Genomic DNA, 23,718 nt, shown 5'->3' on the forward strand with positions numbered 1-23,718 from the left:
TCTTCAATTAAGGTAAATTGTTCTGTCTTCTTTTTAATCATCAGTGACTACTACATTATACCTGAACATGTTATTGGAGTAAAATAGGGGTAATTGATTCACCCTATTTTAATGTTGAATCAGCTTAGTTTGCTAGAATTCCTGATTGCAGGGCTGATTGACTCACACATGTAATCTTTATCAAACCCCTGATATGTCCTGACAAATAGAATTATTAGAAATAATAATAATATCCAAAAGTTCAGATAAGCCTCCTGTCACCCTTCAAATTTAAGCACCGACAAAAAAACCTTGAACAACAGGTAGGCTATATAGATCGACAACAGATATAATTAACAGGCCACAAATGTTACGCCTCCAACTCCACAGCTCTATATTGTCCAACTCATATTTTGGAGTCTATTTGATGCCAATAATGTCAGCATTTGGAAAAATTACTATAAAGTTAATTTTAATGAAAAAAGAAGCAATCTCTAAATCCAGAAATACATTCAAACGTTTGCAGAAGTATGAGCGCCTCAATGAGCACGTGTTGCGTTTAGTTGTACCTTTTCATTCACTCACTGCAATGTGAAACATAAGCAGACGACATTCCCTCATGGAGGTATTCCAGACCTGTTTTGCCAGACTCCTTCCTGATTCAACAAACCTACCAATGAGGAAACAGCAGTGGCCCCAGCCTCCCGCCCTCACCTTTCCAAACCAGCCAATAGACGAGGCCCGTACTGCTCTCCTCGCGCGGAGGCCGAGCCACACAGGTAACACAGAAAAAAATAGAAAGGAGAGGAGAAAAAAAAACTCCAGGGCTTGTTATGGAGTTCGTGTGAAAGAGACACGGATTTCCACCCTTCTTTACCAGTTAAACCAGTATCTCTGGATAGAGCACACTCAAGTACTCCAACAGGTAGAGTCTCTGACCGCAAACTCTTCCGTGCCTCCTCTGAAAATAATCTCCCCCTTTCTCTCTCCGTTTACCTCAATTGAGTTTCCAGCCCTTTTGTTCGCTCTTCTTATCACTTGGAAAAAGGTGAACCCTCGTGTTATTTTTATTTTAATCTTTGCTTTAATTGTAGTTTTTACCCTTGTGGTCCCTGATGGCTTCGCACAGTGATACTCTGGTGGTGTTCTTTGGGGCAACAGCTGGTGCAAATGGGGGTAAACTGGGTTCGGATGAGAGGGAAATAATTCTCTTGGTGTGGCAAATTGTGGATCTACATGAGAACAAGGTACGGACCTTTCTGACCCGTTCGTTCGTTGTACGGTTTCTTATGTATCCAAAGTGTTTGTGGCATAGTGTCTACCTGTAGTGGAACAGTATGTTTGACATTTAAATCAACATGGTGTGCTCCGTGAAACCGTCTGCAGCCTGCTTTTCTCTCATGCAAGCTAACGCTACAGCAACATCTCGTTAGCGCACCTTTTTACAGGTGTGCGACCTAAAAGTTAACAAGCAGGTGTGGAGTGTTAGTTTCACCTCATGGAGAAAACACACCGTTTTGGTTTGGCATGTCAGCTTGTTGTTAAAAACAACGCTTTATTGACAATTAAGTGCTTTTTGCAACTACGTTGTCAATTGTTTGTTTGACTTTAAGAGTTAATTTCCTGAATGTGGGGATAGTATAGTAGTATGGATAGTATTGTTTGTCATAAATTAGCTTTTTTTCACGCTGCATTCTGCGCCATGAAGTGAGTAAAACTCCTTTCACAGGTCGGGAAGCTTCATAGATGTCTTGTGAAGCCAGACACTTTGGAGCTGACAGACCAGTGTAAAGAGGAGACAGGACTGACTGTGGACGACCTCCTCAAAGCTGAGCCCCTGGACAAAGTTCTGCAAGAGGTGAGTCTCACTCATCACTTAAATGCAAGTTTTATACCTCCATTTAAAAATTTGTTATTAATTCCTCTTGGGGAAGATGAGTTTTTTTCTTACTCTGTAGTTACACATAGGCCGGGAGATACATACATGCAAACACAGGACTTTTATTATTGTTGTGGAGAGATGTCGAACTGATTGGGTTGCCATAGCCAGGCACTCAAACCATCGGAATATATTTGCTTAAGGACACCTCGGCAGTGCCCATGAGGAAACCTAGCATCTCTCTAGCTTCTTGTCCACACTCCATTGCCAGACTTGGACCAGCAACCCTCTGCTCCCCAAGCCAAGTCCCTACGGGCTGAGTTACTGCCAGCCCAAAAATGTTTTCTCATGTGAGATGGACATATTATTCGACTACATGACGGTTGTAGCCAAAATAATTCACAATAAAGATATTCTAGCAATACCTATAGGAAATTCTGGAAATAGATGCTATTGGTGCAGCTTATCTTTACCTTTTGTTTTTTGTGAATTTTGTCTGGTGGGGAGAGAAGTGTCTTTTCTGCCAGTGTCATAATAAGAACTAGAAGCTCATTAAAATTTCCTCTGAATGTTTATGCCCAGAGCGAGATGAGACATGACAAGCTTGACTCAGTATTGAGCTGTAAGTCAGTGTGAAGAGTGTCAAATTTCCTTGATGACCTTTTTGAAAATTGGTCTTCCACCTGGTTGAGATATGTCATTGGTTTGGCTCTGACAGTTAAACGGTGCTGACAGTTTGCTGAAGCTCAGGGGATAGGATGGGCAGAGCCTGAGGCATCTGGAGATAAGGAGGAGTCACAGGTCTAGTCTTGTCTCGGCCTGATGCATGCTGCAGACATCTGGAAGGCGGAATGTTTACCTGGGACCGCACCTCAGTTTTAGGCTGCAGGACAGACAAGGAGGGGAGGCTTTTCAGCACGACAGTTCTTTATGGCCAAGACGTAAATTTGCTTTCTGGTTCTTCGTTGTCAGGAGGTGTGTTTAAAAAAAAAAAAAAAAAGTGCTTATGTTGCCAAACATGTTTTTCAACTACCTTCAAGAGTGTTTGTTTGCACTGGTTGCACCCTTCCCACCCCTCGAGTTTAAAAACCTCATTATTATGATGGACCAGTGTGTTTAGGTTGATATTAGTGCTGCTGTGCTCTAAATGCCATGCAAACACAACTTTGAGCAATTAATTAAAAATTTAATTGTTTCCTTTTAAATTATTTTTTGTGGCTTTATAGCGATGAGCATAAAAAAGTTAAAATTTCAAAGGAGTTTGGTCCAAAGCTGAAGTCATTTGTGCCTGGTAAGACTTCAGCTACTCTGTAGGTTAGTTTGTGTGCTGAACCTTCAAATATTAACCCAAGCAATCAGTTCGTTCTTTTCATACCTTTTGTCTCATCTGTTACTTTCTCTTGCTATTGGTCATTCTAAGATTAGTTTTATCCTTGTTTGTACAGGGAAGTAAAGGAGATGGGCATTTTTCCAGATAGTTTAAAGTGTTTTATAGTAATGCAGTATAGAAACATGTGTTTCTTTTAAATGGGGTTGCCTGTTCCAACTTATTCAGTGATAGAGGGAAACAAGCAGCTGCCTCTTATTGGTGGGTTTGTGGTATTGACCTGTATGGTCAGAGCCCCCAAGGACAACCGTTGGCTTTCTTTGGTCAAAGATTGATTAAAAGAAAGAAGGCTGGAGAGATTAGCAGGGCTTTTTAACACTTTGCATTCACACAGTTTGACAACTTAATTCCATGTGATTGTGAAGCATAATAGTTAATATTTTGAGCTTGTTTTACACATGCATTTAAATCGTTGTGTGGTTTTGTCAGTTGTCCTACTGACATTTTTGCATAATGCTTTTTACCCTTACAAACTAAACATTTGACAAGTGTATCTACTCTATTTATTTTAGAACTTAAAACTGGCTCATTTAGATTATGTCAGAGTCAGTCCCATCCCCTTCTTTTTCCCATGTGCAGAATTGCTGGTCAATGCCATAAAGATACTTTATTTAATGTGCATTAATGAGTCAGAAGCTTTAAAGCTTTTAATGTCATGGACATTCGTTTTCATTCCACATTCCTTAGTTAGTTCCTTAGCTGGTTGTATGGTAGTCACTTTATTTCAGGCAATCAAATCTGAAAATAACATTGATATTCAAATGCAATTGGAATTATTCACAAGCGTTTTAAGTAGGTTTTACTAATAGGCATACAGCAATCTCAGCAGTCATTGGTTATAACACCACAAAGTTGAAAAAATATCAAATCCATCTGAACCTATAATTTTAAATGCAAATAAAGCCAACAATACTTTTTTTTAAAAAAAAGAAGAAAAAAGAGAGTGTGACAGTTAAATAACATGTCTCTGGGCTCTGTCAGAACAGATTAATGTGTTAGATTAAGGCTGTAGATGACATGCTAGTACAAGAGCATGTGTTTTTATGACTACTAGTGCAGTGCTTGTTCAAAACGTGCCTGCTCAGCTCAGGCCAAATGTTTGGCCTCTGGTATTGCTGCTTGCAGCTTTCTCGAGAACTGCTCATCTTAACAACTTCACTCAACATTGCGCATCCTTGGGTCCTGAACAATACACCTCCCATGACATAGTTGCGTTCATTAGAGTATATGCATCATTTGCTAACAGCTAGCCAATTGGGACCAGGAGTTCAGTATGAAAGTTACATTGCTGATGCTTGAAATGTTTACGTTTCCTTCATCTGTTCTTAAATGTGCTGTAGTGCGAGCTGTACCCAGCTTGGCATTCAGCGGTGTAACGATTAATAAGCCTCTCAATATATAAGGCACATTTAATCCATGTGCCCCATACTGGATCTTCAAAGGTGCCAGTTGACACTGTACTTCCATGGACCCTCAGTAATAAACCCACCAAGTGAAGCTGATCAAATACATGTTGATAAAAATCCAGGGACAGACAGACAAAGACTCTGTCCATTTAGTTGGATAGCTGTAATAAGTTTTTCACATTATGGTGTGTGTTATGCCTACAGTTCAGTTCAGGCTGGGAGTGGGTTGGTTGATGCTTTAGCTGTTGTCAAGCTGCTGCTGACTGCACAGGCTTGGCTTTAGTCTGGGACACTGGCAGCATGTCCCAGCCTGCAGGGAGCTGCACATGTGAGACCTCGCACACCTCGTTGTTGTTGTTGTTGTGTCATAGTTTTTTTTAACTGTTTTAGACCACAGCCAGAAATACAGACTACTTGCTTCAGTGTTGACTTAAGTTACTGATTTAGTGTTTGCTTACACAGGCAACCATATTGTGACATAGAAAACATGATGAATCATATCTAAGAGTGATTCACACAAGCTGGATTTCAACATTACACCAAAAGATTGCATAAAGATGAGACACAAATTACTCTGATTTATATGAACCCATACCTATAATGATGAAACTTTTGCTGGGTGTGTCTCAAGACTCCTTAGACCAAAATAACAAAGATTTGTAAAGATTTTCATGTTTATCTTTGATCCGTGCTGAATCAGAAATTATTATTCTGAATGCAAACCGCATACATCTCTTGTGTCGTGAGACGTGCCAATGAGCTGTGTTGGTCGTGTGTTTTACTTTAGGTGCCTTTAAACAGTTACCACAGGGACTGCCCCGACACTCCCTGCTGTTATCGGAATTTGTTTCAGCCACCACCAGCCCACCTCTGTATACAAACAGTCGGGCTACACTGGAGAGCAAACTCTGATAGGACCACGTTCAAAGGCCACTTCCTCCCCACATCTGTAGAAATGCTTGTTGAGGTTAGAGAGACTCAAAGTAGGTTCAAGAAGAATTCAGATCCAAAGTATGTGTGGTTCCTGGAATTATTTAATAATGAACTCAAATAAATTGCTTTTTCCTCTTCCTATAGTAAGATAGTTTTGTCATAGAGACATAGTGTGACATGGGTGAAAATGGGCTGCAAATTATTGACAGCAGAGCTGAGCATGCCAGTAAGGTCTGATAATGATGATGGTATCACAGGGATAACAAACATTATTTGTTTAAGTAGCACAGCTGTATGTTTAATGTTTTTGGTAGAAAGTTGCAAAGATGACAGACACGTATGATTCTTTGAGGAGAAACTCAGTTTTGCAGATCTGTTGATTAAATCAAAAATTCCATTAGTTGTCAAAATTGTATGAGTCGACTAACGGTTTCTTTAGTCAAGGACAGCCCTTTTATTTACCACAGTATAGATGTGCTCATTTAATATGAAATGAAGCTAATTTAAGATGAACCGTTGCTGAGTTTGGCTCTACATATCTGTCAGTGTGAGATCTGTTTCCTGTTAAGTTTGTTTGCTCAATTTGAATTGTGGTTTTTAACATAGTGAAGAAAGGGTGTGGGTGTGCCGTGCCGACGTCATCTAAAACATTTGCTTTTCTCTCAGTAATCCATCTTTAGTAATTGGCCAAGGTGGAGCTGCATGCACAGCTATGAGCAAACATTAGTTCTGTTATCACTGTAGACATGGAATTGTACAGTATGGCTGTGCTTAAAAAGTGCTGCTGGATTAATCTACACAATTTAAGAGAATCCTAGTTTTTGTTGTTTATTTTCGTTAATATAAGGTGTGCTGCTGAGGTTGTATGTTTAGACTGTTGAGATTAATCCTTTTACCAAAAGCCTGTTAACCTATTTTAACACTATTTTAACATTTTTGTGTTTCATGATATTATCCTAATAATCATGACAATATGCTTTAAACTAAAACTCCAATCTCCTTGACCATATCCATTCCCATGTTGTATACCAGTTTAAGAGTTTAAGTCATTATTCTGCAGGTGGATCCGATAAAACTGTCTTTTTTTCCCCTGCGGGTTACAAGCGGAGCCTTCAGCCGTGGCGACAGATTTAGGATGTTGGAATGACTGGAAAGATGTGGCATTTTGAAATAAATTAGTAAATTAATATAGGTTAGTGAACCAGACAATGTAAAATCATGAATAATAATGTTGTGTTTTATCTGCATGTGTTTCTGCTGGCCTTCTTAACTGAGTCACAGCAATGTTTTTTTAACAATTGTATGGGGTGTTGTGCTTGCATATTTCTTGAATACTTATAAGTTTTTCCCAATGACCTTGACCCGGAAAATTGCAGAACACACCAGGTGAAAGAGGGGCCTCATTTGAAAGAATGGTAATGACTGTCCATCTTGTTTACTCACTACTGCACAACAGCAGGGAGAAGTTGCACAATTCATAGTTTTGATTTTAGATTTTTTTTTAAATGTATTCCAGCTCCAGCGATCTAGTGATACGTCAGTTTGGGTTCATGGACCCACTGTAACTACCCAGCTGTTGTTTTCTCAGATCAATGATTCTTTCTGGTTTCTGTCGAGCCACCCCAAAACCCCTTAATCTAACCCCGAAGCATTTGTTCCCATGTCAGCAGCTGGTTAGAATTGCCAAATAGGCCTGCATTTCTCAGTAACTGTTAAGGCGCATGTTTCAACACGCACCTCTAATACTCTCTCACTGTCTGAAGATCAGTCCTATATAGCCAGTGGCCATGTGAAACTAGTCAGTCATTGGGTTTTAGGTGGTTTCACGCCCAGACATTCTATTTTTGCACTTACACAGGTGACTTTGAGGATTCAGGAAAAAGGGGAAAAAAATAATCTGAAATGTCCAATAACACAAGCACAAGGCAATCTCCATCTTTAATGGGAACATTGAGCAGCAAGTGAATAGAAGGGCCACTTAAGATGTCAACATTATGCAAAGTAAGCTTGTTGTTTTCGTCAACAATGAATCGACTAACTCCAGTTTTATGTGAAAGTTTTAATGGTTCTCAACCACACCCAACACTGCGCAATGTAAAATTTGAATTAATCACTCCCTGCACTCTACATTGCACATTTTTATGTGCCCAGCATGAAATGGTAGCTGGTAAAGCATTTTGCAAGCCAAGACTCTCAAAATTTGGTTAACCAAACCAGTGCATAAATATGAATGAATATTAGCCTTGTTTTCACAAGCGGACTACAACGGGGTGCATATCCTGCTCTGAGGCGACTCAATGTTAAATTTGGCCATTTATAAACACCTAAACTTAAACAAAAAGCAACACAATCACAAAAAACAATAATCCTCTAAAATCAAAAAGAAATGAAATGGTGTAAGAAATTCAATCCCCTGACCAGGTGCCATCTGGTCAGTGTGTTGATATTGAAGTGATGGCCTCTGTTTACAGTCAAGTGCTGGCAACAACAGGTTGACACAACACAAGGTGTGGGGCTCATTGAATGTGGTGTTATAAATAAACATGTACATATGTGGGAGTTGCTGGTATTTAGGATTGGGTTTTCTAACATCACAGGTTACGTAAAGCAGAGGCAGGCTGGTTGGACTCGTATAAGTTGTTTTTCCTCTTGTCGGGCTGTGACTGTTGGTCCTGCCGAGAGAAGACTGTGATCCTGGTGATTAGTGGTGTGATCATTCCTCTCCTTTGTCTGCTCCCTCCCTCGCTAGGCAAACACTAAAACCTGTTAGTCTAGCCTCGTTCCTAATGACAAACACACAGTCAAATGTCAAACAGAGCACCTTCTCTTGTCTGCCTTTATTTTAACGTAAACTGTGTTGTTCTCACTTTCATGTAGTCGGTGATGTTTGCATAGGTGACTCTTCACCGACATTTGACGCATTTATTTACTAAATGTTTGGAAATTAAAAAAAGTGAATTAATCCAAAACAACAATACTTGGTGTGAATTTGATATTGACAGGCCTGCTTTCCTAAGATGGATACAAACTCTGAAATATTCTTGTAATAGAACCTGAAAGCCATATTAAATACTATTTTCTCCCTCTTCTTTTTTTTATTGTGCAGTTCCAACAGTCTGTGTCATCGGAAGTAAAATGCCTCGGCAGAAGCTCGTTCACACTTTGTGTCGACAGTCCCCTTGTCATCCGACAGGCCCTCCACCCTGAAGCTTCTAAAAAGGTAATGCTCCCTTTTTTTTTCTTGCAGACGCATGTTATGCCCAAACATTTGAGATAGAAAATGAAGATGTTTCCAGAACCATTTTATTCTTTTGCAGAACACTTATTGCCCTACTATGCCTTATGTTCAATAGGTGTTTTGCATGGGAGAATGTAGGTTGTTGTTTGTGTTAACAGATAATGTTTAAAATGCATTTGTTTTGAGTACAGTTTTGTTTATTTGAAAAGGGACAGTGCAAATTGATACACAGGGGAAATAATGGAAACGTATGTGGGTAACATGCCTGTAACCATATGGAAACCTTAAACAAATACAGTTTTGCTAGCTAATCTAAAGGTCCGATTTCTTTCTCCTATGAAAGTGGGCATTTACCAGTATTAAAGTTTGAATTCCTTTGAATTATTATTATTTAATACTTTTTGTGGTCTTGGTCATAACTCTGACACCAGATTGTGTCAATATGTGCATATGGTTTTCTTCTGAATGCTCACTTTTCCATCTCTTTGTCTTCCTTCCTGGGGTGTCCAATATGTCACACTGAATCCTTTTGTTTTTTTTTATCTCTTCCTTTTCAGAATATTGTCCTTCCTGAATGTTTTTTTTCATTTGTGGACGTGAAGAAGGAGTTTCAGAAATGCTGCCCCAATGCCAGCACTGCGCAGAAGCTCACCCTCGCCTCCATGTTGGAGTGTATCCTTAATTTGTTATCTTATTTATAAGCTGTTATAAATTCTCCTTTAATTGTATATGCCAGGGAAGATACAAGGAAAACAGTTTTAAAAAGCAGAACTGTATTTAGAGTATAGGCTTCTTTGAAAATTCACTTTAGGTTAAATTGATTTAACATGAAGATCCTTGCAGCATGACACATCAACAAATAGTACAAAGTCAAAATAACAGGCCACATAAACTGTTCAGTGTCCCTAACTGCATGTGTAGATGTTGGTCTTCCCGCTGTGTCAGAGCAGTCGATTGGGGTGAGGGAAGTGAGCAGCATGGTGCAGCTGATACTGCACATCCTAGCAGAGCCCTACAGTAAGTAACCACCACACTTTTAACTGAAATAATCTGATATTGAGCTAGATGCTGAAAACTGATAATGGCATATGAACATCAATGAAGTAGAGATGTAAGAAAATATTGATACCCTTACGTATTGTTATATTGTGTTTTGAAATACAGTACGGTTAACATTGAAAGATTTGTAGCACACAGTTTGCATAAAAGATATTGTTGGATGTTACATTGAATACGTTTAACTTAGATTTCACGTTTATGTATGTATTGTGTTTTTTATACATTTTATTGTATATATTATAGTTTTTTGTAAAATTAGATGGGAATAAATTGCAATATATTGTCTTGTTAACAGCATTACAATATATTTAATTGTAACCCCTGTATCATGATATGTATTTTATTGCCAGATTCTTGCCAATACAAAATACAATAAAGTTATTATTGTCTTAAATTTATTCAAACTGAGGACTGTACATTGCACCAAAACCAGTCTTGCCTTTTTTTTAATTGAACAAAGTTGGAACAAAGCCCAAATGAGAGAAAAGTTTAAACAAAAAGGTGTGGTAGCTTGTTGATTATTGAACAACGTCTTGTATGGTTTCTATTTAACAAGCCAAAAAACCTTATACGTTACTGTACTATTCTATACTGCTTGATTTGATTTACTGCATTATGGATGGATGGATGTAAGATGACTCCATATATATCCCAGTGCAAATAAATCAAGCCTTAATCAGATATCTTCTATCCTACTGTGGCAGTTGCCTCTGGCTTTACCCCCTTAATAACAGCCAAGTATGTCTTTGGGTGTGACGAGTAACCGGAATGCAGAGTGCTTCAAACACACACTGCTGGGCTGGCTGAACCTGTTCAATAAGAAAATGGAGAACTTTTATTTTGGGGTGCAACAACACAGTCAATCATACAATTGTATTTTATTTTTTTCAGACCACAAGTTCTCCTGTGCTGAAACGGTGAAATACAAGTTTGACTCTGGCACATGGTATGTATGAACCTTTTTAAATCGATGTCCATGTATCTCACTCCATCTTTGTTCTTACCACACCTGTTAGTCTGTTGTTTACAGTTTGACAACCCCCCTCCAGCCGTATTCAGCTCCCAGAGCTTGGGCCTTTAGCATTGATTACAGCAACAAGGAAACCACAAGTGTGTCATTAAAGCTGTCCAACTTCGCCATCAAGTGCTTACCTGGCTATCCAGTAGCAGAACACCAAATCCTGCTGCTCTCAGACAGTCAAAAGCCTATTACCTTGACAACCTGCTGACATTTAATCATGGAGTGTGTTTCTGTGTTAAGCACTTACTGTGAGTGGCCTCTGTGTCTGCAGCCTGTGGACAATCTGTTCAAATTTAACAGCAGCGATGGTGTTTTGTTTTTTTCCTAAAAGCTATAGGGGTCTGCATGGATGTTTTTATAATCTGTTCCAATTATTAATCCTTGTAAATATGGTCAGAATGTCATTAATGTTTTTTTGTCTTCTCCGTCTTCAGCAGTAAGACGGAGCCGGTGGACAGTGAGACAGTGATCAGAGCGCGAGGACTTCCATGGCAGTCTTCAGACCAAGACATTGCTCGCTTCTTTAAAGGCCTCAGTATTGCAAAGTATGTTGGACTTGGTGTCAGGGTGATGATTTGACATTTCTTTCTTTTTTTGTAACAGTAGGTGCTTTGCCACTGTGATTGCAAAATCACTTTTGACATGTTGACCTGCACCATTCAATGTTTGTGGATCAAAATGCCAATTTACAGGTGTTGTGGATTGTAGATTCTCTCCTCCCATGTGAACACTTTAAGTGCTTCCAGGTACTGAGAAAAAGGCCTCGGTGCAGTGTGTGTTTTAAGCTCCCTGTTTTCCTGTTACTTGTCACACCAGACATGGTTACTACCACAGTATTTAAAAATGTGGGATGCTGTGTAAAACGTGAACAAAATCAGAATGCACTGCAAAGTTTACAAACTGGTCAACTGATTTGGTCCAAGGCAAATTAACTATAGGTGTAAAAATGCAATTAATGTCCAATGGAACCTTGCAAACTTAGTTTTAAATGCTCATGTCATTAATTTAAAGGCATCTATCATTTATGTAGAGTAGGCTAGAATAGTTGTTTCAACATCCACAAAACCTCAATGGGATAGGTGATGGATATCAAATACTCGCATGGAAATAATAGAAAATTACCAATACACTAGGATTAGAGCTCCATTTATTAGGATGATGATGCTGGTCAAACCCATTATGCATTAAATATGCAGCTGGAATTAGCAGCTGGTTAGGCTTAGCTTAGCATCACGACTGTCCAAATGTATGTTAAAAAAAAAACAATCCCATTATGTCAAACTTTTCCTTTCACTGACATTACAAGGTATTCCTGTTGAACCCAGTTCCATTAATCTTTCTGCCATATACCCGTTACCAAAGTTTTATTCCTGACTGTGGCTCCATGCCATTTACTGTGTTCATAATATATATCTCTGCTCCCTTGTTTCAGAGGTGGCGTGGCCCTTTGCCTCAATGCTCAAGGCAGGAGGAATGGTGAGGCCTTGGTTCGTTTCATCAACTCAGAACACAGGGACCTGGCTCTGGAACGCCACAAGCACCACATGGGTAGCCGTTACATTGAGGTCAGTTTGCTTCTGTTCAGTCATACTGTATTTTTTTTTTTTTATGCGTTTTGCTTAGCTGAACATGCGCTGTTAGTCTATAAAATGTCCTCTAAACTGAGTGATGATTAAATAATGTACTTTGTGGCTAAATTATGTTTTCCTCTTGCCTTCTCAGGTCTACAAGGCAACAGGAGAGGAATTTCTCAAGATTGCTGGAGGTCAGATTTCAGATCTTTTTTTCCCCTTCTACTCTCTCTCTCTCCTCATTCCTCTTCTTCATGTTGGTAGAAGGACTCATGAAGAAAGCCTTTCTGTTAGTGTGAGGTAGACTTCTATTTCATGGCTTTCCCGCACCTTTGAGGAAAAACAAGACCACATCTGTAAAGAGCAGCTTTTTAGTGACCGTAAAACAGGGGATCCCATTCGCGCTTTGGCCCTCTCTCCTGTTACCTGTGTCTTTGCCTCATCCCAGTGACTCTCCAGCAGCTTATCTTGGACTAATGAAAGGCGCTTTGTGAGGAGCTTTCCCCACTGCCCCCCTATCCCTTCCTCACCTCCTCATCCCCAGCCCAACCCTTCACAGGCCAGTTGGAGAGAAATTTCACTCTCGGCTAACTGCAGCTCACCTGTTCAGTTCAGCCTCGAGCTGCACTCCCCCCAAGGGAGAGACGGCTGACGGTGGGTGAAAGGACTGGCTCAGTGTTGATACAAAGGGGGTGTGAAGAGACAAAGGCAGGGCCTGGGGCCTGTGGACCATAGAGCAGCAGCCACCAGTAACACAGGACAGAGATAGCAGACAAAGGAACACAGTCACATAGCAGATAACTTACAGTGGCTGCCAGTCTGACTGGACTTTACTCAGATGAGTTAAGATCAGTACAGATAGACAGTACATTGGACTTTAAGCAAATAGTTCAAGCTGACAAGAAACAGCTGCATTGATCAATAGAAATGAAAGCAGTTCACGGTGAATGTGTAAATCAATGTTAAATCCAAAACTTTTAGTTTACAGACCTTTTACCATACAGTGCAAATAATAAATATAGGCCTGGAGTCTCCTGGCAATTAGTAGAAGAAATGGGGACAATAATAAAAAAAAAAACTAAGATAAAAAGAGGTATAAATTCTCAAATTATGAGTCACTGAACTTTATATCAACAATGTTTATTGCCTTGATAATGGTCATCAAAATTGTCTTTATCATTCTGGACGTGTACTTTAATTTGTTGCATCTACTATAAATTAAAGTTTTGATTGTGAGTTAAGACAAGACAATTTGTTTTTATAGTCCGTTTCCATCGTTATATAAGTTAACATATTTTTTGGTTTTGACAAGTCTTGTCAACTATAGCAGAGTAAAGATATGATAAACAAAGCAAAATACAAAACATAATCAGTGAATCTGTTTCAGTCAGTGAATGAAACTGTGTGGAAAAATCTGACATGGCTCAGCTGGCTGGGCAAAGCCAGTGTGACACTTTACGGTTGCAAATCATCACCATTTTGACTGTAAGAACACCAAACCATTGATTTTGCTTCTGCTACTTTGCTGCCGAACACTGGATGTGATGAAATGTTTGTCAAACATCCAATTTTCTGAGTAGAAGAAAAGTAGTAATGGAGGCGCTCGGTAGTCTATGAAGCACGGGCATGGCAAGGCCAGTTAGTAAATTCACCACTTGGGTTTAAACTAAAATATCTGAACAGCTATTTGATAAATTGACATTCACAGTCCCCAGAGAATGAGTCTTAATGACACTAGCCCCTTTCATAGTGCCGTTTCCTGTGGTACATTTACGGCTCTGTAACGTCTCGCCTCCACTATGAACATGCCTGAAGCGGGATGCCGGGATCAAATGATTCCACCAATTTTCCGCCTCCAGAGGTAGTCACAGAGGCAGAAAATTGTTGGGACTGTTGGAAGCGGGAACACTATGAATGGGACAACCCAGCAAGCCGGGATATTTGACATTGTGTGTGATGTCCAACACACGCCTCCCACTTGGTCCAACAGTCATCCAATCACAGTTCAGCTGCACAACAACTGCAGCCCCCGTCGCATGTAAACAAACCGCCATCGCTAACTGCGCAGTGTCCAGTGTTTGTTGAAAACAAACGGAGGTCGCTAAGTGAACTCATACTGCAGCAGCACATGCATACTGTACTGCTAGAGTGCTAACTGTTGCCTATTAGCATTGTGCTACTGTGCAGCACTGCTGTTGCTCTGACTATCATCTCCTCCCGCTATCCTCCCACCTTGTTCCGCAATGCCAGACTGCACTATGAAAGGACACAAATTTCACACCTTAGCGGGATCACTAGCGGGACATTTGCGGGATGGCATTATGAAAGGGGCTTTTGATACCCGACCTTATCTATAGTTTCACCCTGTGTTTGAGTGAATTGTCTAGACAGCTATTAGGTATATGTATTCATGTTTTTCACATAATTATTAATATTCCTAGCTCACTCACTTTTAGTAAGTGGGATGTTATCTCGAAGGATTAGCTGAACTGACCTTGGTCAATAACATAAAAAATAAACCTTGTTTGAGAGTATAAGGATGAGTGTCACTGGCATGATAGAATGATGCCAGTTGTTTAATTGTTGCTGTCCTCTGACTGTAGGTACGTCTAACGAGGTGGCCCAGTTCCTGTCCAAGGAGAACCAGTTGATTATCCGTATGCGAGGGTTGCCATTTACCGCCACACTCCAGGAAGTGCTGTCCTTCCTCGGTCCTGAAAGCCCAGTTACAGATGGTGCGGAGGGTCTGCTCTTTGTAAAGTACCCTGACGGACGTCCCACTGGCGACGCCTTTGTGCTCTTCTCTTGTGAAGAGTACGCCCAGAATGCCCTGAAGAAGCACAAGCAGATCCTGGGGAAGCGTTATATCGAGTTGTTTAGGAGTACTGCGGCTGAGGTGCAACAGGTAAATGCTTTCAGTAATTTGAGCTGTAAGGTTTGTGATGGTGCGAAGAAAAATTGTCACAGATTCTTAGGTCCACTTAAGGGAAAACAGGCTTTTATACTACTTCAAAGGATTCAAAGGCCATTGGTGTTGTGTGTGGGAAGTTTTCGTGTTAACGAAAGTATTCGTTTTATTTCTCCTTTGCAGGATATCTAATACATTTAGGTTCTGTATTTGTGTAACTCCAGAAATGTCTGTTTCAAAATAACATTCTGACTAGAAATATTAAGAGGGGAACTTGTGGCTTTTGTTTTCTATTTCAGACACCAACATGGCAATATGTTTCCCTTGGCAATAAATGGAGTACATTTGAAACATCAGGACAGATATTTAATAACAAAGCCAAGCATTTGTTTCCTTGAATTAAAGAGCCTTTTTGAGAAAGTATTACTGTCACCAGTGAATCATAAAAGTTCCCTTGTTGGGGATACCAGTTAACATGGTCCACAACAGAACGGTTTCTAAAGAACTGATGTCATGACAACGTGGAAGAGTGAGTAAACATGCTACCGAAAGTCTGTGACAAAACAGTCGAGACATCCAATAAATCGGATGACTTTTCAGCTTGCATAACTGAAATGACATCTACATTATTGTGCAATGCATATTTTTTTTTTGAATGCCCTTGAGAAATTGCTGTGAACCTTTTGACATTTAGCTCGTTCCTATAGGCTGTGAAATGAGAGTAACAAGTGGATAATACCCGATTCAGCCCCTTACGTTTTTTTGGGGGTTTTTTTCATTGCGTCTAATTTGCACATGCAGAAAATGTCAATGATTGCAGACAGGCCTGACAGAGAGTGAAAAGAGCTTTCAAATTTCAGGCATTTGCAGAAGACGAGCAGTAATCTCTGGATTCACCATCATCCTCTTTTACCAGGTCTTGAACCGATACATGTCCGCTCCTCTGATCTCCACACTGCCCCCGGCTACCATCGTGCCTGTCCCCGTCCTTGCTACGCCCCCCTACCTTCCAGCGGCCAACAGCACACGTGATTGTGTCCGCCTCCGTGGCCTGCCCTACACGGCTGGCATCGAAGATATCCTGGAGTTCATGGGAGAGCACACCGTTGACATCAAACCCCATGGAGTCCACATGGTCCTCAACCAACAGGTCAGACTGGTGGGGATAAGTGGGCTCAGGCACATGTATAACTGTATAGCTCAGTGTCTTAAAACCACGTTAAATGTCATCCCACTTCACCCTCAAGTCTTTTTTATCAAAAATCATTATAGTTGAAGAAAACATGCAAGACCATCTGAGCAATTAAGCTATGAATATATAACAAATTGTTATATAACAATAAAAAAGCAATAAAAAATCTGGTCAGCTGTTTTCTAACTCTGGCCTAAATTGTTTTTCTTTCCTGTGTTTATGACTTAAGAACAAATGGGGGGAAAAAATGGGAGAAAATAAATTTAGCAGCTGGATTTTTTTTTAGTTACTTACTTTTCTTTTAAGAGTAATGTTTGAAGTGTTTGTTGGGAGGAATTAAAACTCACCTAGAGAAAACATTCATGTTTTTAGTCCTATTTAGAATGCGGAAGTGTAATACTTCAGCCTCTTGTGGCCGAAGTGGGTATTACAACAACAAACACGAGAAACACTTGGGTTAGATTAGGTAAATGGCTAAGTGCTTCCCTACATAAATACAATGTTTAGACTTTCCAGCCACCACATGGACATAGCATTGTAGCATTAGAGTAACATTGAGTGGTGAAAATCCTAGTTGAATCGAATGTTTGTTTGATTGTTTTAAATGGAACAAAGGCATTTGTTCTTTATATTTATAAATCTACAGTAAAAAGTTTGGTAGATTGGTGCTGTATTCTCATGCTAACTGTCCTCTATCTACTCTGTCTGTTTCCTGTCCTTTCTGCAGGGTCGGCCCTCTGGAGATGCTTTCATCCAAATGAAATCATCAGACAAGGCATTTATGGTGGCCCAGAAGTGCCATAAAAAGACCATGAAGGACCGTTACGTCGAGGTGTTCCAGTGCTCCACAGAGGAGATGAGCATAGTGCTGATGGGAGGAACCCTGAACCGCAGCGGTCTCTCTCCTCCACCCTGCAAGCTACCCTGTAAGTGAACTCCACCAGATGGTGCATCCAACCAACAATTATGCCAGCTGAGACTGAACTGAATGCAACTCTGTATTTTGCTCTGTTCTGATTTATATCCTTCTTTGGTGCTAGAGATAAGCTTTGGATTGGTAGCCACTAGAGAGCACCTTCAATTTTTAGTTCAGTTTTATTTTCATTGATTAACAAATCTTTCCCATTTTTTATAATCACTAGTTGTTTCCTGAAAAGGTGGGTTTGCCTTTCACCTACTAGAATTAGAGTTATGGTGATTTCTTTTTGCATGTAGTTTCACCCTGATTAACCTGAAAACACTTCACAAGGTCAGCAGTGCAGTGTGTTGTGTCACTGCTGGCACAGAGAGGGACCCCCGTTGCCCACAGCCTCACACTGATAGTGGCTGTTTGTATGTAAACACATCCATACTGGCATTTGTGTGCGTTTACATTGGAGGTATGACAGCCTGAAGGACACCGTAAGATGGGTAAATAAAATACCTGGCATACAGAAGGTGTTTTTGGCTGGCTCTCCAGCCTGTGTGCAAAAGAAATGCCTATTAATTTTCTGATGGGTGACCAACAGAATCAGGGAATAATTGTTGAATGCTGAAAATTCTACCTTTTATCAGGAGAAACCTTAACCATGTTTATACAGCAATTTCAGTGTGCTTAAAATTAAAATTTACAAGCTTGAAGTTTTTTGATTAAAAATTCTCAAGGTTTGTTGCAAATACATTATTTTATATAACTGACTGACTTGAGCCTGACCCATGACCTCTGATATGTCTTTGTGACTCATAATGCATAGTGCTCAATGGAATACTAGTGTAACACAAAACGCATTGTTTCTTCACAGTTTTTGGAATCCCCATGCAGGATGTTGAAACATTATATTCACTTCCTTATACTAAACTTTTCTACTGGCAGTGCTGTGTGTTTACTGAAGAGATTATTGACCAGACTCCGTGTCCTTGTCTTTTTCTATAGGTCTGTCTCCACCCACAGCCTACGCTGCCTTCCCTACCCCACCTGCCATTCTCTCTGAGGCTGCCCTCTACCAGCCCCCCCTGCTGGCTGCTCCCAGACCACCTCAGACCATCACACACAGTCCTGCTCACACTCTGGCATACTACCCCCCTCAGCCACACCTGTACATGAATATGAACATGAACTACACAGCTTACTACCCCAGGTTAGTACATCATTAGCTACAGCTAAGTAATTAAAAATAATCACATTTCCCCCTGTATTTCTCTAACTTTATTTATTTATTTTTCTGTCTACACCCCCCCCCCCATCTGACATACTCTCTCTCTAGCCCCCCAGTCTCTCCTTCCACAGTTAGCTACTTTGCAGCTCCGCCAGGAGCAGTGGCAGCAGCAGTTGCAGCCCAACCCCACCCTGCTGCAGCCGGCGCCTCTTCTGTGCTGCCTCAACCCGGCGCCCTGGTCAGGATGCAGGGCCTGCCCTACAACACTGGAGTCAAAGACATTCTCAGCTTCTTCCAGGGATACCAGGTCAGCACTGAAATGAGGACATAGACATAAGAGCATATTGGCGTTTGCAGGGATGTACCCAAAGATGCCCAGTGCGTACATTTGTAGCCATATTCTGCAATATGTTGCCACTCAAGCTCATTGACAGAAACAAAATAAGATATTGTGTGTATTTTTATTTATCTGTGCAAGTGATTTTAGCTCCATTTGTAAAACGCAGACACACTTGGATTAGAGCTGCTCCGTCTTTTCAGATGGCCCAGTGCTGTGTGAGTAAGTTGTGGCAGCCACCTGATTAAAACATAGACAGTTTTGTTGATTGTGAATTCTCCCCACAGCATTTAACCCCACAGTAAGCTTTGTTTGGACCACTCAGGTATAATCCCTGCAGCTAGAAAGTTAGCCGTTATCATAGGTGCTTTTATTGCAAAATCACACCACAGTAAGATTCAATAAAGAGACGTGTGCACTTGTGCTCTCCTCCCTTTTCTGTGCTGCCCATATTTTTCTGCTGCCAGTCCAAATTAGGTGGAGACCTCTGAAGCAGGTATGAATCCTGACAGGTGTGGCTTCAGATGGTTTGGCACGACGGGGAGGGACGTGTGAGAGGGGTGGGGTTTGAGGTGGAGGGGTTGTGCTGTTGTTGTGGCACAGAGCTTGGGTATGCTGTTGGTCTTTATGGCTTATGTCGTTTAGTACTGGTAAAATCCCTGTAATTTGGTGTGTGTGTGTGTGTAAGAGAGGGAGACAGGGAGGGAGAGTCTTGCTGGAGCAGGTAGGTAACGGCATCAAATTCACACCAAGTGAGAGCTTTTGAGTTGCTCTTTGTAGAACTGTACGTACAGAAGGATGTGTGTGCCTGTATGCGTTTGTGAGAGAGAGAGAGAGCTTACTGCAGCCCTGACTGTTGGCTGAACTACAGTAATTGTATCCTTGACAGCGTCTCTCACACCGGCCCTGGGTGAGAAAACGGTTTCCACACCAGTACTGGTGTCCTTAACCACACAAGCCCTTGTTTAATCTCACTGTGTGGCTCAAATGAAGCCTATTCAGCAAGTAAATGGTGTGTGCGTGTGAATATTATATACCTCTGCAACTTGTGTGTATCTAAAACTTTGTACTGTTAATGTGTAAAGCAATGTGGAGGCCTCTCACGCTGACTGTCCGTTCATTATTATGCTATCTGTAGTACGCCCCTGAAGAGTACAACGGCATGGTTCAGATGAGCGAACAGGCCAGGAGTCTGATTCAGCCCAAAGAATGGCTCTGTCTTTAGGGACTCACCCCAAGGTAAGAGGAGCCTCCAGACCAAAGAACCAGAGTGGACAGAGAGGGCATTTCCTACACTTCAATTACATCTGTATGTTGAGGCTAATGGACAACAAAGCATTAGACAACACAATAAGCACCAAGTTGGTGACTTATCAAGTGCCTGCTTCACTTTGAAATATAGAAATTAAACATTTCCACCCATTAAATCTGTTAACCTGCAAATCACCCAATTGATGCTTATTGTGACTTTGACCACACTAGTCAGTGCTCACTCTGGTCACCTTTATGCAAATCTCTCATACAGTTCTTCTAATCAGAAAACATTTCCACACAAACCATTACACACAAGGCACATAGCAATTTATCAGGACTAATCTAAACCGTAATGCCCACTCTAGCCGAGGTTCTGAGCTCCTGACCCAGCTTGCCAACTTCCTAAACAAATCTGCATCATAACTGAAGTCTCCTGTAGGCCTGTTAGGAGTGCTGAGTCCTGATGCTTCAATATTTATAAACACACAGCAATGTATGAGACATTAGGGACATTTCATCGCTGTTTTATTTATTATTAAACTCTTTAGTAAAGTGACTACAAGCCAAAACTGCCAAATCATAAGTAATTATTAAACATCCATGTTCTGCAGTGACCATGGTGAAAACTGTCTGTATTGAGCTTTTCAATAGTGATTAAATGGTGTTTTGCATCTCTTCTGTTTCTTAATTTTTTTAGTATTGTCAGCTAAAGCATTTAGTTATATTTCATCAAAGTGCAGTTAAAATACTAAGCACTGCTCACTGAACTGAACAGATAAAAACATTACTTTGGCCTTCTTCTTTTGCTAACATAAGTATTTATTTTAGAATCAATGAAAACTACAGTATCACTCAGTCTTGATTCAGCACTCCTCACACCTCATGAACATGGTTTCTGAACCAGGGCCCACCTCTCAACTGTTTACAGTAAAGGTCTTGAATGCATCGTCCCACTGACACTATCTCCTTGTCTCCCGCTCTGACATATTATCCTGCCAACGGATGCCATTATTTCTAATGTGATCTGTGACTTGTTTCATACTTGCATGTCTTAGGGAAACTGATTCCCTACCTGATTTTTTTTCTTTTGCATCAAACTTGATTTTGATGCAAGACTTGAACGCATGCAAACTAACGGATCATTACTGTGTGGCTTCACAGCCTGCCCTGTGGGTTTCAGGTCCTCCGGGAACAGCATGTACTCTGCTTTTGCTCTTGAAGCTCTGCCCATTAATAAGTGTTTTTTTTTCTACCTAACTCGACCGGTTTGATGAGATCTTTTCCCAGGGCTTTGTTCATCCTGGGCTTTGTGGGCTCCCCCTGGTGTTTTCACAGTGGAGCTGCATCAAAACCAATGATGCTTCTTGTCTCATGTGTTTGTCTTCTTTCTTTTTTCCCCTGCAGCTCCAGCCAGACGCCGTCCTCATCTTGTACAACTTCAATGGCCAGTGCAGCGGTGAGGCCTTAATCACCTTCCATAGTGAAGAGATGGCTAGGCGGGCTGTAGCCGAGCGCTCCAATCACCCCTTCTATGGCCAGCAGATCCACTTGGCTTTATGTAACTGACCACAAGCCCCTCATCTCTGCCCCCTCCTGTAACCTCCCAGTGAAGAGCACTTGCTTTCTCATCATTTTAGCAACAGCTTTTGCAGTTGAGCCCAGTGCCACTGTATTAAACCCCCTCCCCCTCCTATGATTACATGATAACACCACTGACACTACTGGCTGTGACACTTCAGAAGCTACTGCTGAAGTTTGGACGTCCACTGTTGAAGCAGCTGACGTCAGTAAAGCTTCATTTCTGGCTTTTTTGTATGTACTGCATAGGATTTCTGTGTTTTTGTGCCTACTGTAATTGCTGGTTGTGGAGACTAGATGGTGTGGAGCCTGGACAAATCTGCATGTATATTTAAATTCTATGTTACCCTGTAAGACTGTACAGATGTTCATCCTGAAATCCTTGAGGCTGTACAAACCACTTCTGCACACATTCTTTACTGTATATTTCTAGTTTTTCTAGCATTCCTAACCACTACAAGATTTTGACTTTTCAGAGTTTATGATGCTTTTGTGTTGGCTCTATGCAAACACAGATGTGTGTATGTGCATGCACAATGTTTATTGAGTTGATGGCCTCCAGCAGTGCAGTGGTGCCATTGAAAAGAGAGAGAGAAAAAAGAAGCCATAAAGACTATTGAAACAATGGAGGGAAAATGTATATGTACTTCTCAACTGTCGTGGATTAATTTGAACTGACTGTAAGCTGCAGTGACTATTAGTTAAATGGCAGCAACACCAGACATCCCAGCTTACCAACTAATTTGTAACTTTATTTTTACTGTAAATGCATTTGTGTGACACAGTTTAGACCTTTTCAAAGCACTACAGATTGATTTGCTCCAATCTAAGAGTTAAGTGTCTTAAAGTAGAAGAGTAGAATGACTTATTGATTCTATTTTTATTACACATTTTGTGAGATTTTGTTATGAAATATAAAAAGACAGAGGTGTATCTTGAAGCCCTTTATAACGATCGACCTCAGCTACTAGATCTCTTCTGTTTCAGTTATGATCTGTCTGTAGCTGCTTTAATTCCTGCTTATGACCGGAGTACTGTGTAAAGGCTGCATGAGTTTTTCCTGTGACAGGCTGGCTGACAGCTATCTTAGTTTCCCCCCCGTCCCTCTCTTTACTGTGCCTACATTACCCAGAGTGCAATACTGGCCCAGACTAGGCTAGGTCAACCTCTGGTGGCAGAGGTGATATTTGTTTCTTTTGTTGCAAGTTTGACACTTGTATGAATTTAGATCTGTGTAAGACTGTACACAATAAATAATGTTGACAATGATCAATGTTTCATTTGCTCATTTAAAGAGATGGATTCAAATAATTACCCAAATATATTGTATTGTCACAAAGGGAATACATTTTCCAAAGATCTAAAGGAGAATTGAGTCTGTTAAAGTTTTCTGAAACTCAAACCCCACGCCTTACCAGAATTGAACCAGAGCCCTGTACTACACAGTGCTTCTATGGTAGCACTTGGGGGGCACACCCAAAAGTCAGACCAAATTACACCAAATTTGTCACATTAGGAATGGCTGCTCCCACTTAACTTTTACTATGACTGTATAGAATGATTGTTACAATTATGCAAAATAGGCAAAACATGTAAGTCGTGTTTTCGTGAACGACCGTATGGTGCGTCGCTTTAAAAGTTACTGCTGCAATTATCAATTGGACCCTATGTTTTAATACTAAAACTATTACTACTACTAAAATAATTTATTCATTTATTTATTTAATACTTTATTTATGTAGCACCTTTCATAACATAATATGCAGCTCAAACTAAATAACACAGGTATTAAAAGCTAAAAAAATATGCTGGCATTAAAAATAGGAGACTCAAGGAACAAC

The 23,718-nt window shown here is 40.6% G+C and overlaps 1 protein-coding gene across 2 annotated transcripts; it reads left to right on the top strand.

The window, feature by feature from the left end:
* The first annotated feature begins 773 nt into the window (after window positions 1-773).
* On the top strand, window positions 774-23,146 carry esrp2 (epithelial splicing regulatory protein 2). 2 transcript variants are annotated; one of them, XM_059356653.1, is made up of 16 exons: window positions 774-1,226; window positions 1,709-1,837; window positions 8,691-8,804; window positions 9,380-9,494; window positions 9,744-9,839; window positions 10,773-10,827; window positions 11,337-11,447; window positions 12,335-12,467; window positions 12,625-12,667; window positions 15,077-15,378; window positions 16,298-16,531; window positions 17,301-17,499; window positions 18,486-18,690; window positions 18,817-19,015; window positions 20,184-20,284; window positions 21,704-21,842. In XM_059356653.1, exons 1-15 carry the CDS (start codon window positions 1,095-1,097, stop codon window positions 20,268-20,270), a joined length of 2,154 nt encoding a protein of 717 aa, XP_059212636.1. In that variant the 5' UTR covers window positions 774-1,094; the 3' UTR covers window positions 20,271-20,284; window positions 21,704-21,842. The 2 variants fall into 2 exon arrangements, with proteins under 2 accessions (XP_059212636.1, XP_059212629.1); XM_059356646.1 differs by lacking the exon at window positions 20,184-20,284 and having other exon boundaries at window positions 775-904; window positions 1,074-1,226; window positions 21,704-23,146.
* Window positions 23,147-23,718: the final 572 nt, after the last annotated feature.

The sequence above is a fragment of the Centropristis striata genome, chromosome 2 (genome assembly GCF_030273125.1).
Source record: "Centropristis striata isolate RG_2023a ecotype Rhode Island chromosome 2, C.striata_1.0, whole genome shotgun sequence".
NCBI lineage: Eukaryota > Metazoa > Chordata > Actinopteri > Perciformes > Serranidae > Centropristis > Centropristis striata.

Excerpts from the sequence above, each read along its gene's own strand:
- esrp2 (XM_059356646.1), top strand. The coding sequence starts at position 1,095 with ATGGCTTCGCACAGTGATACTCTGGTGGTGTTCTTTGGGGCAACAGCT. Across the intron at positions 9,495-9,743 it reads CCTCGCCTCCATGTTGGAGT|ATGTTGGTCTTCCCGCTGTG; the intron begins GTATCCTTAATT and ends CTGCATGTGTAG. Across the intron at positions 10,828-11,336 it reads AAGTTTGACTCTGGCACATG|CAGTAAGACGGAGCCGGTGG; the intron begins GTATGTATGAAC and ends CTCCGTCTTCAG.